Source organism: Moschus berezovskii, chromosome X (genome assembly GCF_049115385.1).
Source record: "Moschus berezovskii isolate FMDL1 chromosome X, NW_MosBer_1.0, whole genome shotgun sequence".
Classification (NCBI taxonomy): Eukaryota; Metazoa; Chordata; class Mammalia; order Artiodactyla; family Moschidae; genus Moschus; species Moschus berezovskii.
In genome coordinates, this window is record NC_142488.1 from 5,835,313 (window position 1) to 5,852,263 (window position 16,951).

General features: G+C 50.9%; 1 protein-coding gene across 1 annotated transcript in view; it reads left to right on the forward strand.

The window, feature by feature from the left end:
- The window catches only part of STS (steroid sulfatase), a 102,775-nt gene that overhangs the window by 14,454 nt on the left and 71,370 nt on the right, over window positions 1–16,951 (forward strand). The window contains exons 2-5 of the mRNA XM_088833768.1: window positions 3,043–3,183; window positions 6,469–6,590; window positions 6,680–6,802; window positions 12,182–12,605. Of these exons, the coding sequence (XP_088689894.1) occupies window positions 3,047–3,183; window positions 6,469–6,590; window positions 6,680–6,802; window positions 12,182–12,605 (806 nt within the window). The 5' untranslated portion in view covers window positions 3,043–3,046. The remainder of the gene's footprint in view (window positions 1–3,042; window positions 3,184–6,468; window positions 6,591–6,679; window positions 6,803–12,181; window positions 12,606–16,951) is intronic.

Consider the following 16,951-nt stretch of genomic DNA (forward strand, 5'->3'; position numbering starts at 1 on the left):
ACAATATTGTGTGGTTTCCGGCATACATCCACATGAATCAGCCATAGGAATACATATGTCCCCTCCTTTTTGAAGCTCCCAGCCCAGCCCGCCCCTCTAGTTTGTCAGAGAGCACCGGTGTGAGCTCCTTGCATCACACGGCAAAGTGCCACTGGCTGTCTGTTTCACACGTGATAATGTCTGTGTGTCAGTGCTCTTCTCTCTATTCCTCCCGCCCTCTCCTTGCCCATCACTGTGTCACCAAGTCTGTTCTCTGCGTCTGCATCTCCATTGCTGTCCTGCAAATAGGCTCATCAGAACCGTCTTTTACGTTCCATCAGCTCAGTTCAGTTCAGTCGCTCAGTCGTGTCCGACTCTCCGCGACCCCATGAATCGCAGCACACCAGGCCTCCCTGTCCATCACCAACTCCCGGAATTCACTCAAACTCACCTCCATCGAGTCGGTGATGCCATCCAGCCATCTCATCCTCTATCGTCCCCGTCTCCTCCCGCCCCCAATCCTTTCCAGCATCAGAGTCTTTTCCAGTGAGTCAACTCGTCGCATGAGGTGGCCAAAGGATTGGAGTTTCAGCTTTACTATCAGTCCTTCCAATGAACACCCAGTGTTAATACGTGCTGTTTGTCTTTCTTTCTGACTCACTTCACAGTCTAACTGGCTCTAGGTTCATCCACCTCATGAGAACTGACTCAAACGCGTCCCTTTTCATGACTGAGTAGCGTTGCACCGCGTATACGTACCACAACGTCTTTATCCATTCATGCATCGACGGGCATTTAGGTAGAACATTCTTTGTTTTTAAGGTGACCAAGTCGTAAAGATAGAGTCAGCGATGCTCAAAGTGAGGCGGTCAGGCTTACAGAATTGCTTCCGAGCTCTTATTTGTATATTCTATCCAGTTGGGCTTCCCTGGTGGCTCAGAGGTTAAAGCGTCTGCCTCCAATGCGGGAAACCCGGGTTCGATCCCTGGGTCGGGAAGATCCCCTGGAGAAGGAAATGGTAACCCACTCCAGTATTCTTGCCTGGAGAATCCCATGGACGGAGAAGCCTGGTAGGCTACAGTCCAAGGGGTCGCAAAGAGTTGGACACGACTGAGCGACGGGACGGAACGGAATGTATACAGAAGTTAGAGACATAGTTCCTTTAAAGCTATGTTTTTATATTTATTTATTTATTTGACGGTGCCAGGGTCTTAGCCGTGGCATGTGGGATCTTTTGTTGTGGGATGTGATGAATTCACTCCTTCCGCTGTGTTTGCTGCCACCTCTTAGGACCCTTAGTTCTGAATGTTAACGCTCAGCATTCAGAAAACTAAGATCATGGCATCCGGTCCCATCACTTCATGGAAAATAGATGAGGAAACAGTGGCTGACTTTATTTTTCTGGGCTCCATAATCACTGCAGATGGTGACTGCAGCCATGAAATTAAAAGACGCTTACTCCTTGGAAGGAAACTTATGACCAACCTAGACAGCATCTTAAAAAGCAGAGACGTTACTTTGCCAACAAAGGTCTGTCTGCTGCTGCTGCTGATGCTGCTGCTAAGTCACTTCAGTCGTGTCCGACTCTGTGCGACCCCGTAGACGGCAGCCCACCAGGCTCCCCCGTCCCTGGGATTCTCTGCAAGAACACTGGAGTCGGTTGCCGTATCCTTCTCCAATGCATGAAAGGGAAAAGGGAAAGTGAAGTCGCTCAGTCGTGTCCAACCCTCAGCGACCCCATGGACTGCAGCCTTCCAGGCTCCTCTGTCCATGAGATTTTCCAGGGAAGAATACTGGAGTGGGGTGCCATTGCCTTCTCCGAAAGGTCTGTCTAGTCAAGGCTAAAGTTTTTCCAGTGGTCATGTATGGATGTGAGAGTCGGACTATAAAGAAAGCTGAGCGCCAAAGAATTGATGCTTTTGAACTGTGGTGTTGGAGAAGACTCTTGAGAGTCCCTTGGACTGCAGGGAGATCCAACCAGTCCATTCTAAAGGAGATCAATCCTGGGTGTTCACTGGAAGGACTGATGCTAAAGCTGAAACTGCAGTACTTGGGCCACCTCATGCGACGAGTTGACTCACTGGAAAAGACTCTTATGCTAGGAAAGGTTGGGGGCGGGAGGAGAAGGGGACGACAGAGAATGAGATGGTTGGATGGCATCACCAACTCAATGGACATGAGTTTGAGTGAACTCCGGGAGCTGGTGATGGACAGGGAGGCCTGGCGCGCTGTGGTTCATGGGGTCACAAAGAGTCGGACACGACTGAGCGACTGAACTGAACTGAACTTAGTACCCAGTGCTGCCCCAGGCAACGAACCTTGTCTTCCCTGAGCTTGGAAAGGTTTGCCACACTCCCATGTCTACAGGTTTCCCTTTTAAGAGCTGGGGCACTGACAGGCAACAGTCGCGGCTAATTTTAGAAAGGAGTTGACATAGACAACTGGATTATCCTGAAATGCCTGTTTTTTGTTGTTGTTTTGGTTTTTTCCAGTGCAGAACAGAGAACTTTTAGCTGATGACAGAGCCTGCCTTAAAGAGATGATTGTGTTCATTTTTGGAGAAGAGATGACTGTGTTTTCATTTTTCCAGACAGAGCCTGTGTTTGGTTTGAGGTAGAAAGGAGAGGTCCGTGCTGTGCAGGGAGAAAGAAATGTTTGTTTGTTGCAGAAACACACAGGGCAGAGAGGATGCGGTTCTTTCTATGGTGATGTCTCAGGCTTTCCAGATGGCTCCAACGCAGGAGACGTAAGAAACTCGGGTTCAGTCCCTGTGCTGGAGAAGACCCCTGGAGGAGGGCACGGCAACCCTCTCTAGTATTCTTCCCTGGAGAATCGCATGGACAGAGGAGCCTGGCGGGCTGCAGTCCAAGGGGTCGCAGAGAGTCGGACACGACTGAAGTGACTGAGCACGCACGTGACTTCTGAGTTGCTTTGGATCCCGTACCATCCCGGGCGGGTGGGTGGACAGTACCCTTTCTTCTAGGAGAAGGGAGAATCCCAGAGGAGGGGAACGGTCCCTCCTGCCAGCACCCTTCACGACTCTCCTGCCCTTGCCCTTTGCAGGGACATGATGACCCTTCTGCTTCTGCTGCTGCTCTTCTGTGAGGCCCAGAGCCGGGCAGCGTCAAAGCCCAACTTCGTCCTGCTGATGGCTGACGACCTTGGCATCGGGGACCCCGGGTGCTATGGCAACAAGACCCTCAGGTGCGGCGATGGGTCAACGCAGGGCCCCCTCCACGGGCTGGCCGCCCCGTGACAGGCCACGGGGAGACGTGCCAAGCCCACCCTCCCCTCCAGCTGCACACTTTCCTGTGTGGCTATGTGTATCAGTCACAATGAAGACTGCCCTTGAGCCATGTAAGCCACGGTGTTCTGAGGTCACGAAAAGAGGGAGCTTCATCTTCACCCTTGTAGGGAATTCCCTGGCGGTCCGGAAGAGTCGGACACAACTTAATGACTGAACGACAACAAGAGTTCATATTAGATACACTATGAGACGTGATAGTCCTAAAATTTACTAATGTAATAGGTAACTGGTCCCACTAAGGGGTCTTAATTTAAAAAACTGCAATGAAGTCTTTAAAGTTCACTGTCTGCTAATTATCAAAAGGAAGAAAAGGGCTATACAGTCATAGGTAAGAATGTAATAAAATAATAAATTCATAATAATACCCTAAATCTATCTTGTTCTCCACATTAGCATCCAATTCTTTTTCTTTTAGTTGGAGTACAGTTGATCTACAATATTGTTTTAGTATATATATATACACATATGTGTGTGCTGTGTGCTAAGTTGCTTCAACCATGCTGGAGTCTTTACAACCCGATGGACTGTAGCCTGCCAGGCTCCTCCGTGCATGGGATCTCCCAGGCAAGAATACTGGAGTGGGTTGCCATTCCCTTCTCCAGGGGATCTTCCCGACCCTGGGACGGAACTTTTATCTCTTACGTGTCCTGTTTTGCAGGCAGGTTCTTTACCACTAGCGCCAGCTGAGAAGCCCACACACACACACACATACATATCTCTTTTATATATGTGTATATTCTGTTTTCTAATTTTTTCCATTATCGTTTGTTACAAGATATTGAATATAGTTCCGTATGCTGTACACGACCTCCTTGCTATTCATCTGTTTTACAGTGTATGTCTGCCAATCCCAAATTCCTAATTTATCCCTCTCCCCAACCCCAGCTCTTTCTGAATGCCATGCTCCATTTTATAATATCACACCCACAAACAGGTTTCTCAGTAGCCAATCTAGGCACTAGTCAAACATACGACTTCAGTATTCCCAGCATCTTGTAATATAAGGCCAAAGCCAAGTGGAAATGTTGATAATTAAATGGATAAAGTAAGCTAATAAACGGGAGAGGAGTTTGAGATGACGGTGAAGTACGAAGATCTTCCCCACTGAGGTGTGTGGTATTACACCGGCTGCCCTGATATCTCAGCTGGTAAAGAATCTGCCTGCAATGCAGGAGACCCCGGTTGGATTCCTGGGTCGGGAAGATCCGCCTGAGAAGGGATAGGCTACCTACTCCAGTATTCTTGGGTTTTCCTGGTGGTGCAGATGGTAAAGAATCCACCTGCAATGCGGGAGACCTGAGTTCGATCCCTGGGTTGGGAAGATCCCCTGGAGAAGGGAAAAGCTACGCACTCCAGGATTCTGGCCTGGAGAATCCCATGGACTGTATAGTCCATGGGGATCACAGAGTCGGACACGACTGAGCAACTTTCACTTATACTTTCATTGTTACCTGATTGGCCTCTGGGCACTGAACCACGCAGGGTGGGGCCGCTGTGAATGATATAACATGCCCCATCCCACAGGCCAGGAAGGGAGTGTGGTTAATCACATCATCCATGCTGTGATGGCAGCTGGTGAGATGGGGGATAGACAGACATCCTACTGATGGAGCAGGCTCCTCCCACAGGACAGGGAGGCCACAGGGGGTCCCATGTATGGTCAGGACCAAAGTCTAGAAGATGGGCAGAGTGGCAGGGACCAGGGCTTCTTTAAAAGGGTATGGGATAACCACTCAGCATGGCCCCAGACCTGTGAGAACTCCCCCTCCCTGTACCGGGGAAGTCTGCCGTGATTTCCCGAGGTGACAGGGCCATGACCTTCCTGGAGCAAAGGCCGCACAATGCATCATCCTCAAAGTGAACCCCGACGTGGGCATCGCTTCGGCATGAAAACCCTGGAGTCCACAGAAGGTGTGAGTGAGTCACGGCCTGACCTGTTTCCAGCTTTGCCCTGGACTCTGTGAACCCCGGGTAGTTCCCTGGTAGATTCACCTGGAGCCCTTGCTTCTTTGCTCCTGGGGGGGTCCCATCACCCCCTTCTCCCTCAAAAAGTGAAAGTGTGGGTTGCTCAGTCATGTCCAGCTTTTTGCAACTGCATGGACTGTAACCCGCCAGACTCCTCTGTCCATGGGATTCTCCAGCTAAGAAGACTGGAGTGGGTTGCCATGTCCTTTCTCCAGGGGATCTTCCCGACCCAGGGTTTGAACCCAGGTCTCCCGCCTTGCAGGCAGATTCTTTCCCATCTGAGCCACCAGGCAGAGCCTGATGAAAACTCCTTAAGAGCCTCTCTTTGGCTGTGGCTGGGAAGAGGAAGGTCAGGCTGCCCCCAGAGCTTTCTCGTTTGGGGGCACAGAGGTGACTGGCGGGGATACGGAGGCGATTGGTGGGGACAGGTGGGAAGGAGAGAGAGACCTTGAAACGTCTCCATCCCCCTGGTCCCAGCAGCCCATTCTCAACACGTCTTCTCCCTCCCAAACCAGAAGCTCAGAGCCCGGGGTGAGTGAGGTCCCCCAGAGAGGGCTGACCTCGGTCGTGGAGCCCTCAGCGTGGTTTTGTCCTTTCTCAGAGCCGTGCTACCGTGCCCTCTCCCCTTCCTTCCCTTCTTCCCATCATGTGTTGCAGTTCAGTCGCTCAGTCGTGTCCGACTCTCTGCGACCCTATGGACCGCAGCACGCCAGGCTTCCCTGTCCATCACCGTCTCCCGGAATTGGCTCAAACTGATGCCCATCGCGGAGAAGGCTATAGCACCCCACTCCAGTACTCTTGCCTGGAAAATCCCATGGATGGAGGAGCCTGGTAGGCTGCAGTCCGTGGGGTCGCTAAGGGTCGGACACGACTGAGCGACTTCACTTTCACTTTTCACTTTCACACATTGGAGAAGGAAATGGCAACCCACTCCAGGGTTCTTGCCTGGAGAATCCCAGGGACGGGGGAGCCTGGTGGGCTTCCGTCTATGGGGTCACACAGAGTCGGACACGACTGAAGTGACTTAGCAGCAGCAGCAGCAGATGCCCCTTGAGTCGGTGATGCCATCCAACCACCTCATCCTCTGTCGTCCCCTTCTCACCAACACACACAGCTCTATTTCCCTGGGTTACTGAGAATTGACTCACTGTGCAAAAGCCCCCTAGGAAGCTTTCTTCTTAAGATCGTGACGAATGACCCGCGAGTCTCTGTTCCAGGACTCCGAATATCGACCGCCTGGCCAGAGGGGGCGTGAAGCTCACGCAGCACCTGGCGGCATCGCCCCTCTGCACGCCCAGCAGGGCGGCCTTCATGACCGGCCGGTACCCCGTCCGCTCAGGTAACGCCCCCCTCCCCCGGCTCCAGCACTGCGGTCCTGTCAGTTGTAATGGCCCTCCCCGTCTTAATGGTAGATTTCTCCTGGCTCAGGAATGGCATCTCGGTCCCAAGTGGGAGTTTTCCTCTTCTCGGCCTCTTCTGGAGGACTGCCCCCCAGTGAGATTACGTTCGCCAAGCTTCTGAAGGATCAAGGCTATTCCACAGCTCTGATAGGTATGGGCGTCTGGGAGTGGGGACGGAGGATCTGGGTGGGGTGATTGGGAGAGTGGGGAGGGCGTCACCGCAGCCATCTTTAGGGTGACATGACTGCGAGAATTTGCACAGCTGTAGACAGGGAGGAAGCCATTTCAACTCTAAATCAAAACAGCAGGCATGTGTATACACTGTTTGAATGTGTGGATGTGTCTCCTTATTTATGTATCTGTGTGTCTGTGTGTCGATGGATGGATGGATGGATGATAGGCAGATAATGACAGACACACAGATGGATTGACAGATGGAAAGATAGTTGAGTTAGGTGCCAGAGACAGGGAGCGTAGCTCAGTAGATGAGACGGGTGATGGGTGAATGGCTGATGGGGGAACTGTGGATGCTGGGTGGATGGATGGATGTTGGATGGACGGTAGATAGATGGTGGATACTGGATGGATGGATGGATGGACGCTGGGTGGATGGATGATGGATGGTGGGTGGATGGATGGATGGTGGGTGGATGGATGGATGGTGGGTGGATGGATGGATGGTGGATGGATGGTGGATGGATGGTAGATGGATGGTGGATACTGGATGGTGGATGGATGGTGGATGCTGACTGGCTGGCTGGCTGGATAATGGATGGATGGATGGTGGATGGATGGATGGATGGATAATGGATGGTGGGTGGATCGTCGATGCTGGATGGATGGATGGTAGGTGGATGGATGATGGATGGATGGTAGGTGGACGATGGCTATCAGATGGATGGATGAACAATGAATCCATAGATGGATGGACGCTGGGTGGATGGATGATGGATGGTATGTGGATGGTGGGTGGATGGTAGATGGATAGTGGATACTGGTTGGATGGATGGATGGATAATGGATGGCAGGTGGATGGTGGGTGAATAGTGGATACTGGATGGAAGGATGGATGGTCGACGGATGATGGATGGATGGTAGATGGATGGTGGATACTGGATGGATGGATGGATGGACGCTGGGTGGATGGATGATGGATGGTGGGTGGATGGATGGATGGTGGGTGGATGGATGGATGGTGGGTAGATGGATGGATGGTGGATGGATGGTAGATGGATGGTGGATACTGGATGGTGGATGGATGGTGGATGCTGGCTGGCTGGCTGGCTGGATAATGGATGGATGGATGGTGGATGGATGGATGGATGGATAATGGATGGTGGGTGGATCGTCGATGCTGGATGGTGGATGGTAGGTGGATGGATGATGGATGGATGGTAGGTGGACGATGGCTATCAGATGGATGGATGAACAATGAATCCATAGATGGATGGACGCTGGGTGGATGGATGATGGATGGTATGTGGATGGTGGGTGGATGGTAGATGGATAGTGGATACTGGTTGGATGGATGGATGGCGGATGGATGGATGGATAATGGATGGCAGGTGGATGGTGGGTGAATAGTGGATACTGGATGGAAGGATGGATGGTCGACGGATGATGGATGGATGGTAGATGGATGGTGGATACTGGATGGATGGATGGATGGACGCTGGGTGGATGGATGATGGATGGTGGGTGGATGGATGATGGATGGTGGGTGGATGGATGGATGGTGGGTAGATGGATGGATGGTGGATGGATGGTGGATGGATGGTAGATGGATGGTGGATACTGGATGGTGGATGGATGGTGGATGCTGGCTGGCTGGCTGGCTGGATAATGGATGGATGGATGGTGGATGGATGGATGGATGGATAATGGATGGTGGGTGGATCGTCGATGCTGGATGGATGGATGGTAGGTGGATGGATGATGGATGGATGGTAGGTGGACGATGGCTATCAGATGGATGGATGAACAATGAATCCATAGATGGATGGATGCTGGGTGGATGGATGATGGATCGTAGGTGGATGGTGGGTGGATGGTAGATGGATAGTGGATACTGGTTGGATGGATGGATGGCGGATGGATGGATGGATAATGGATGGCAGGTGGATGGTGGGTGAATAGTGGATACTGGATGGAAGGATGGATGGTCGACGGATGATGGATGGATGGTAGATGGATGGTGGATACTGGATGGATGGATGGATTGATGCTGGGTGGATGGATGATGGATGGTGGGTGGATGGATGGATGGTGGGTAGATGGATGGATGGTGGATGGATGGTAGATGGATGGTGGATACTGGATGGTGGATGGATGGTGGATGCTGGCTGGCTGGCTGGCTGGATAATGGATGGATGGATGGATGGATAATGGATGGTGGGTGGATGGATGGATGGTGGGTGGATGGATAATGGATGGATGGATGGTGGCTGTATGGATGGATAATGGATGATGGATGGATGGATGGATGGTGGATGGATGGATGGTGGGTGGATGGATGGATGGTGGGTGGATGGATGGTGGATGGATGGTAGATGGATGGTGGATACTGGATGGTGGATGGATGGTGGATACTGGATGGATGGATGGATAATGGATGGATGGATGCTGGCTGGATGGATGGATAGTGGGTGGATGGTGGATGGATGGTAGATGGATGGTAGATTTTGGATGGATGGATGGATGGATAATGAATGGATGGATGGTGGATGGATGGATGGATAATGGATAGTGGGTGGATGGAAGGATGATGGATGGATGGATGGTGGATGGATGGATGGTAGATGGATGGATGGTGGGTGGATGGATGGATGGTGGATGGGTGGGTGGATGGATGATGGTGGATGGATGATGGATAGTGGATACTGGATGGATGAATCATAGGTGGATGGATGATGGATGGATGGTAGGTGGATGATGGATATCGGATGGATGGATAAACAATGAATCCATCGATGGGTGAATGGATGGATAATGGATGGATGGATGGATGGATAATGGATGGTGGGTGGATGGATGGATGGTGGGTGGATGGATGGATGGTGGGTGGATTGATGGTGGATGGATGGTGGATGGATGGTAGATGGATGATGGATACTGGATGGTGGATGGATGGTGGATACTGGATGGATGGATGGATGGATAATGGATGGATGGATACTGGCTGGCTGGCTGGATAGTGGGTGGATGGTGGATGGATGGTGGTTGGATGGTGGATTTTGGATGGATGGATGGATGGATAATGGATGGATGGATGGTGGATGGATGGATGGATAATGGATAGTGGGTGGATGGAAGGATGATGGATGGATGGTGGATGGATGGTGGATACTGGATGGATGGATGGATAATGGATGGATGGATAGTGGATGGATGGATGGTGGATGGATGGATAGATGGTGGGTGGGTGGGTGGATGGATGATGGATGAATGGTAGGTGGATGATGGATATTGGATGGATGGATAAACAATGAATCCATCGATGGGTGGATGGATGGATGGTGGATGGATGGATGGTGGATGGATGGATGGTGGATGGATGGTGGATGGATGGTGGATGGATGGTGGATGGATGGATGGTAGATGAATGGATGGTAGATGGATGGTGGATACTGGATGGTGGATGGATGGTGGATGGATGGATGGATAATGGATGGATGGTAGATGGATGGATGGTAGATGGATGGTGGATACTGGATGGTGGATGGATGGTGGGTGGGTGGGTGGATAGATGATGGATAGTGGATACTGGACGGATGGTGGATGCTGGATGGATGGATGGTGGATGATGGCTCTCGGATGGATGGATGAACAATGAGTCCATAGATGGGTGGGTGGATGAATAGTGGATGCTGACTGGCTGGATGAACGGTAGATGAAGGGTGAGTGGGTCAGTGGGTGAGTGATTGGATGCGTGAGTGAATGGTGGCTGGTGAATGAGTGGATGCTGCATGTTGGATGGATGAGACGCAGAGGCAGAAAGTTGAAATATATGGCAGATAACAGAAAAATGCGTAGTTTTGCACACACACAGAAACAACACCCCCCCCACACACACACAGACCCCCCCCACACCACACTATTGATAAAGACTTTCACCTTACATGGCAGTAATAAAATTGCCTCTGAATGTTTCTCATTTGTCATTCCCATTGATTTTATTCCCTTGATAGGAAATGACTCCTTCTCCCCTTTCCCTTGATGAGCTTGGGTCTACGTAGGTCATCAGACAAATCATGGAAAATCTCATGGGACCAAAACGACCCTTCGCTTCCTTCCCACATCTTGTCATAAAGCCACCATCACTTTTTCTCTTGTGTGAGGGGCTCACTAATTCACCGATGCACTTCACATTTTGTAAGACATGTTTAGAGGTGTTTAAAATAATTATCGACTTATGAGTAAGATTTCCTCATGTCTTGGGGGTCATTTTTATGTAAGGATTCATGTCCACTTTTCACTTTCAAGGAAGAAAGTCAAGTTGGTTCTAAGACTTTCCTTTTATGGAAATGTCTTTTAAAAAAAGCACCTGTGGGATGTCCCTGGTGGTCCTGTAGTTAAAGTTTCTCCTTCCAATGCAGAGGGTGTGGGTTCAACCCCTGGTTGGGAAGCTAAGATCCCATATACCTCATGGCCAACAAAACTAAACCAGAACCAGTATTGTAATCAATAAAGACTTTGAAAGTGGTCCATGTCCAAAAAGGGTTTCCCAGGTGGCCCTAATGGTAAAGAACCCACGTGCCAGTGCACGAGACGTAGGAGATGGGGATTCGATCCCTGAGTTGGGAAGATCGTTTGGAGGAGGGCATGGCAACCCACTCTGGTGTTCTTGCCTGGAGAATCCCATGGATAGAGGAGCCTGTTGGGCTATAGTCCATGGGATCGCAAAGAGTTGGACATGAATAAAGCGACTTAGCAGGCACATGTCAAAAAAAAAAAAAAAAAGAATACTTAAAACAGAAAAATAAACACTTATCCCAGAAAAACATTGGTGTTTTCTTCTGTAGTTTTTTCCTCCTGCCTATGAAGTATGTGGGGCTTCTCTAGTGGCTCAGTGGTAAAATAATCCGCCTGTTAGTTCAGGAGATTTATAAGACCCAGGTTCCATCTCTGGGTTGGGAAGATGCCCTGGAGAAGGAAATGACATCCTGCTCCAGTATCCTTGCCTGGAGAATCCCATGGACAGAGGAGCCTGGTGGGCTACTGTCCACGGGACTGCAAACAGTTGGACACAACTTAATCACTCAGCAACATGAAGGATGCAAGATGTTGGTCTTGGGGCTTTTTTTTTCCCAGTCCCCAAATCGCCTCTTGTTTTCTGGTGGCATGAGTAGTTCCTACCCTAGACCATTTAGGGAAAAGGAGGTGAACGGGATGGAATAGATGTATCTTGATGATCCAGCAGAGAGGCCCTACTGGGGTGTCGGCCCACAGGCGTCCAAAGCTGAGCTGGGCACCGTGGGTGGTTTTATCCGCTGGCTCTAAACTCGCCGCCCCTGTGGTCTGCCTCCCTCAGGCAAGTGGCACCTGGGCATCAGCTGCCAGACCCGCGGCGATTTCTGTCACCACCCGACCAGCCACGGCTTTGACTACTTCCACGGGCTGCCCGTGACCAACCTGCGGGACTGCAAGCCGGGCGAGGGCAGCGTGTTCACCCGGGCCTTCCGGCTGCTCGTGTTCCTGCCCCTGCAGCTCATCGCCGTGGCCCTGCTGACCCTGGCTGTGCTCAGGTGGCTGGGGCTCTTCCGGGTGCCCCGCTGCGTGTTCCTCTTCCTCTTCCTCCTGGCCGCCCTGATCCTCGGCCTCCTGCTCGGCTTCCTGCACTCCTTCCGGCCGCTCAACTGCTTCCTGATGCGCAACCGTGACATCTCGCAGCAGCCCCTGTCCTACGACAACCTCACGCAGAGGCTCACGGCGGATGCCGCCCGCTTCTTACGGCGGTGGGTCTCCTCTCCCGGCCCGACGGAGCCTGGGGTGCGCGGACGGAGCCATCCCGGGTGTCTGGGCGGAGGCAGAGGGGAGTGGGGCACCGGGGTGCTTGGCGAGCCACATTTCCAAGCTCCTGTGCTTGGGGGGGATGCCTCCAAAGGATGCACGTGGAAACTGAGATGGCCTGCTTTGCAGAGCTGGGTGTGGGGAGCAAGCGGAAGAGACCCCGATGCTGGGCAAGATAGAAGGCGGGAGGAGAAGGGGACGGCAGAGGATGAGATGGTTGGATGGCATCACCGACTTGATGGACATGAGTTTGAGTAAGGTCCCGGAGTTGTTGACGGACAGGGAGGCCTGGCCTGCTGCAGTCCATGGGGTCACAAAAAGTCGGACACGACTGAGTGGCTGAACTGAACTGACATAGGCGGGGCTTGGGAATTGCACTGCTGTGGGCTCACTCCTCCCAGAGCCACAGTGCCCCCACATCCTGTGCAAATAAGTGTGTGTTTGTGTTCAGTCGTGTTCAACTCTTTGCGACGCCATGTACTGTAGCCCACCAGGCTCCTCTGTCCATGGGATTCTCCAGACAGGAATACTGGAGTGGGTTGCCATTCCCTTCTCCAGGGGATCTTCCCGACCCAGGGATCTAACCTGGATCTCCAGGTGGGTGAGATTCACCTGGGTGAGTTGGTGGGTGGATTCTTTACCATTGAGCCACCTGGGAAGTGTTCAGAGTGCTCCTGTGTGTGTGTGCTAAGTAACTTCGGGTGAGTTATTAACCACTGGACCTCCAGGGAAGTCCCTCTGTGGGTTTCTCCTCTTAGAGAAAGTTTCTCCTCTTGTTAAGCTGCCTGAAAAAGAAAGTGGAAGTGTTAATTGCTCAGTTGTCTCCAACTCTTTGGGGGAAGATTTCCCTGGAGGACGGCATGGCCACCCACTCCATTATTCCTGCCTGGAGAATCCCATGGACAGAGGAGCCTGGCGGGCTATAGTCCACAAGGTCACAAAGAGTTGGACACGACTGAGTGACTAACACACACGTCTGACTCTTTGCGACCCCCTGGCCACGTTTTTCTAGAAAGCAGCAAAAGCTTTTGAACTTTGGAAGATGTGTGCTTTACAGCATCATCCGGTAAGAGGTCACAAGTGATATCATGTGGTATCTGTCTTTCTCTGTCTGACTTAACATCGCTAAGTATGATCATCTCTAGCTCCATCCAAGTTGCTACTAATGGCATTATTTCAGTCTTTTTTATGGCTGAGTAATATTCCATATTCTTTACCAATTCCTCTGTTGGTGGACATTTGCATCATTCCCATATCTTGGCTTTTCTAAATAGCACTGCTGTAAACATTAAGGTGTACATATCTTTTCTAATTATGGGTTTGGAGTGGGACTTCTGGATCATACGATTGTTTTATTTTTAATTTTTTTAAAGGAATTTCCATATTGTTCTCCATAGTGGCTGCACAAATTCACGTTCCCACCAACAGTGTAGGAGGGTTGCCTTTCTCCACACCCTCTCCTGCATTTATTATTTGTAGAGTTTTTGTTTGTCTAATTTTTTGCCATGCTGCATGGCATGTGGGATGTAAGTTTCCCGATCGGGGATTGAACCCACAACCCCTGTATTGGAAGCACAGAGTCTTAACCACTAGACCACCAGGGAAGTCCCTATTTGTAGACTTTCTGATACTGGGTGTTCTGACTGGTGTCAGCTAGTACCTCACTGCAGACTGAATTTGCATTTCTCTAATACTTACCTGTCCATCCAGTTTATCTTGATTTTACTGAGGTTTCTGCAATTGTCTTCCAGAACTAGATGTTTAGGATAATCTAGCAATACTATCGGAGAAGGCAATGGCAAGCCACTCCAGCACTCTTGCCTAGAAAATCCCACAGATGGAGGAGCCTGGTAGGCTGCAGTCCATGGGGTCGCTAAGGGTCGGACACGACTGAGCGACTTCACTTTTACTTTTTACTTTCACACATTGGAGAAGGAAATGGCAACCCACTCCAGTGTTCTTGCCTGGAGAATCCCAGGGACAGGGGAGCCTGAGCCTAGTGCGCTTCCGTCTATGGGGTCACACAGAGTCGGACACGACTGAAGTAACTTGGCAGCGGCAGCAGCAGCAATACTATAGTTGGTGGTTGTGGTTACTGAGTTAATTCTAAAGGGTTTTGTCTTCAAAGGGGTGATTCCAATGTATCAGGTTGACCAAAAAGTTCATTTGGATTTTTCTGTGACATCTTAGGCTTCCCTGATAGCTCAGTTGGTAAAGAATCTGCCTGCAATGCAGGAGACCCCAGTTTGATTCCTGGGTCAGGAAGATCCACTGGAGAAGGGATAGGCTACCCACTCCAGTATTCTTGGGCTTCCCTGGTGTCTCAGCTGGTAAAGAATCTGCGTGCAATGTGGGAGACCTGGGTTTGATCCCTGGGTTGGGAAGATCCCTTGGAGAAGGGAAAGGCTACTCACTGCAATATTCTTGCCTGGAGAATCCCATGGACAGAGGAGCCGGGTGGGCTACAGTCCATGGGGTTGCAAAGAGTCGGAGACAAGTGAAACAACTGAGCACAGCACAGCACAGGTATCTATATATGGAGAGACAGAAATCATCTGTCAGAGAGACAGAAATTTCAGACATATAAATATCTCAGATATATGTATATAGAGAGAAATATTTGTGTATCTGTCTCTTTATATGTATGTTTTATGAAACACAAGACATATCCAAAAATGAGCCTCAGTGAAAATGGTTAGTATGTATTTTACTTCTTTCTATATACTTTAAAGAGATATATATATATAAAATCAGAAGTAAAATACATACTGACCATTTTCATTGATTATATGTCTTTAAAGTGTATAATAGAAGTAAAATACATGCTAACCATTTTCATTGATTTTGTATACATATATTTAAAGTGTATAACCAGAGGTAAAATGTATGCTAACCATTTTCACTGAACCTCATTTCCGGATATGTCTTGTGTTTCATAAAAGTATCCTTTAGGGTCTCCCAGGAAGCAAGTCCCAAAGCTGGGGATGACGTAGAGGGCTACTTTCCACCAGATTCCTCATAGTGGTGAGATCCCCTTTTCCTGTTTTACCAAACCCTAGTCGCTGACATCTCCCCACAGGGAAGACAGGTGACATCAGGATTTGGGGCCAGTATGTGTGAACCAGGGTGTTAACATCCCCATGGAAAGGTCATTTACTTGGGGGCAGTCATGGGGAAGAGCCATGCCCCCCCACCATGACCAAGCCCCCACCACCACCAACACTCCACAACCACCAACCCTCCCCCCACCAACCCACCCCCTCCACCAACTCCCTACTACCACCAATCACCCACCACCACCAACCCCCACCACCACCAACCACCCACCACCAACCCTCCCACTACTACCAACCCCCATCACCAATCCGCCACAATCACCAATCCCCACCACCAACCGCCACCACCACCAATCCCCCACCACCACCAACCCCACCACCACCAACCCTCCACCACCAACAACCCCCACCACCACCAACAACCCTCCAACCACCACCAACCCCCCCCACCACCAACCCTCCACCACCACCAACCCCCAACCACCAACCCTCCCACTACTACCAACCCCCATCACCAATCCGCCACAACCACCAATCCCCACCACCAATCCCCACCACCAACCCCCACCACCAACCACCACCACCACCAATCCCCCACCAACAACCCTCCACCACCAACCCCCTCCACCACCAACCCCCCACCACCATCAACCCACCCCCCCAACCCCCCCCCCACCAACCCTCCCGCCATCACCAACCCTTTTCTTCGGTCTGTAGTTGTTAATATTTTACTCACTCCTTTTGGCTGCCTCGGTTCTTCGTCTCCATGCTGGACTCTCTATTTGCCCTACTCGAGCTCAGTAGCCCTAGAGCAGGGTCTTAGGAGCCCCGTGGCACATGGAATCTTAGTTCCCCTACCAGGGGTTGAACCTGCATTCCCTGTGTGGCAAGGCAGATGCTTAGCCACTGGACCACCGGGGCAGCCCGTGGTCTGCACTTTTACAGTAAATAGACATGGCTTTGTACAAGCATCTCTTGTGTCATCCTAACGCCCCGAAACCTGGGACAGCTGATGAATGTATCATCGCGAGGAGCTGGCCTTGCCTCCTGTCCCAGTTCCATCACCGTTTCCCAAAGCGGCGATCGTGGGATTCTTTTACCGGTCACCTCCACCCTGGGCTTTCACCTTTTCCGGCTGGGCCCCCGTGTCTAGGGCTGTGACGAAGAGCTGTCACATGGTACGACGCTTCTTTCGAGCAGAGGGATCTTGGGATGATTTTATGAGTTTAAATAAG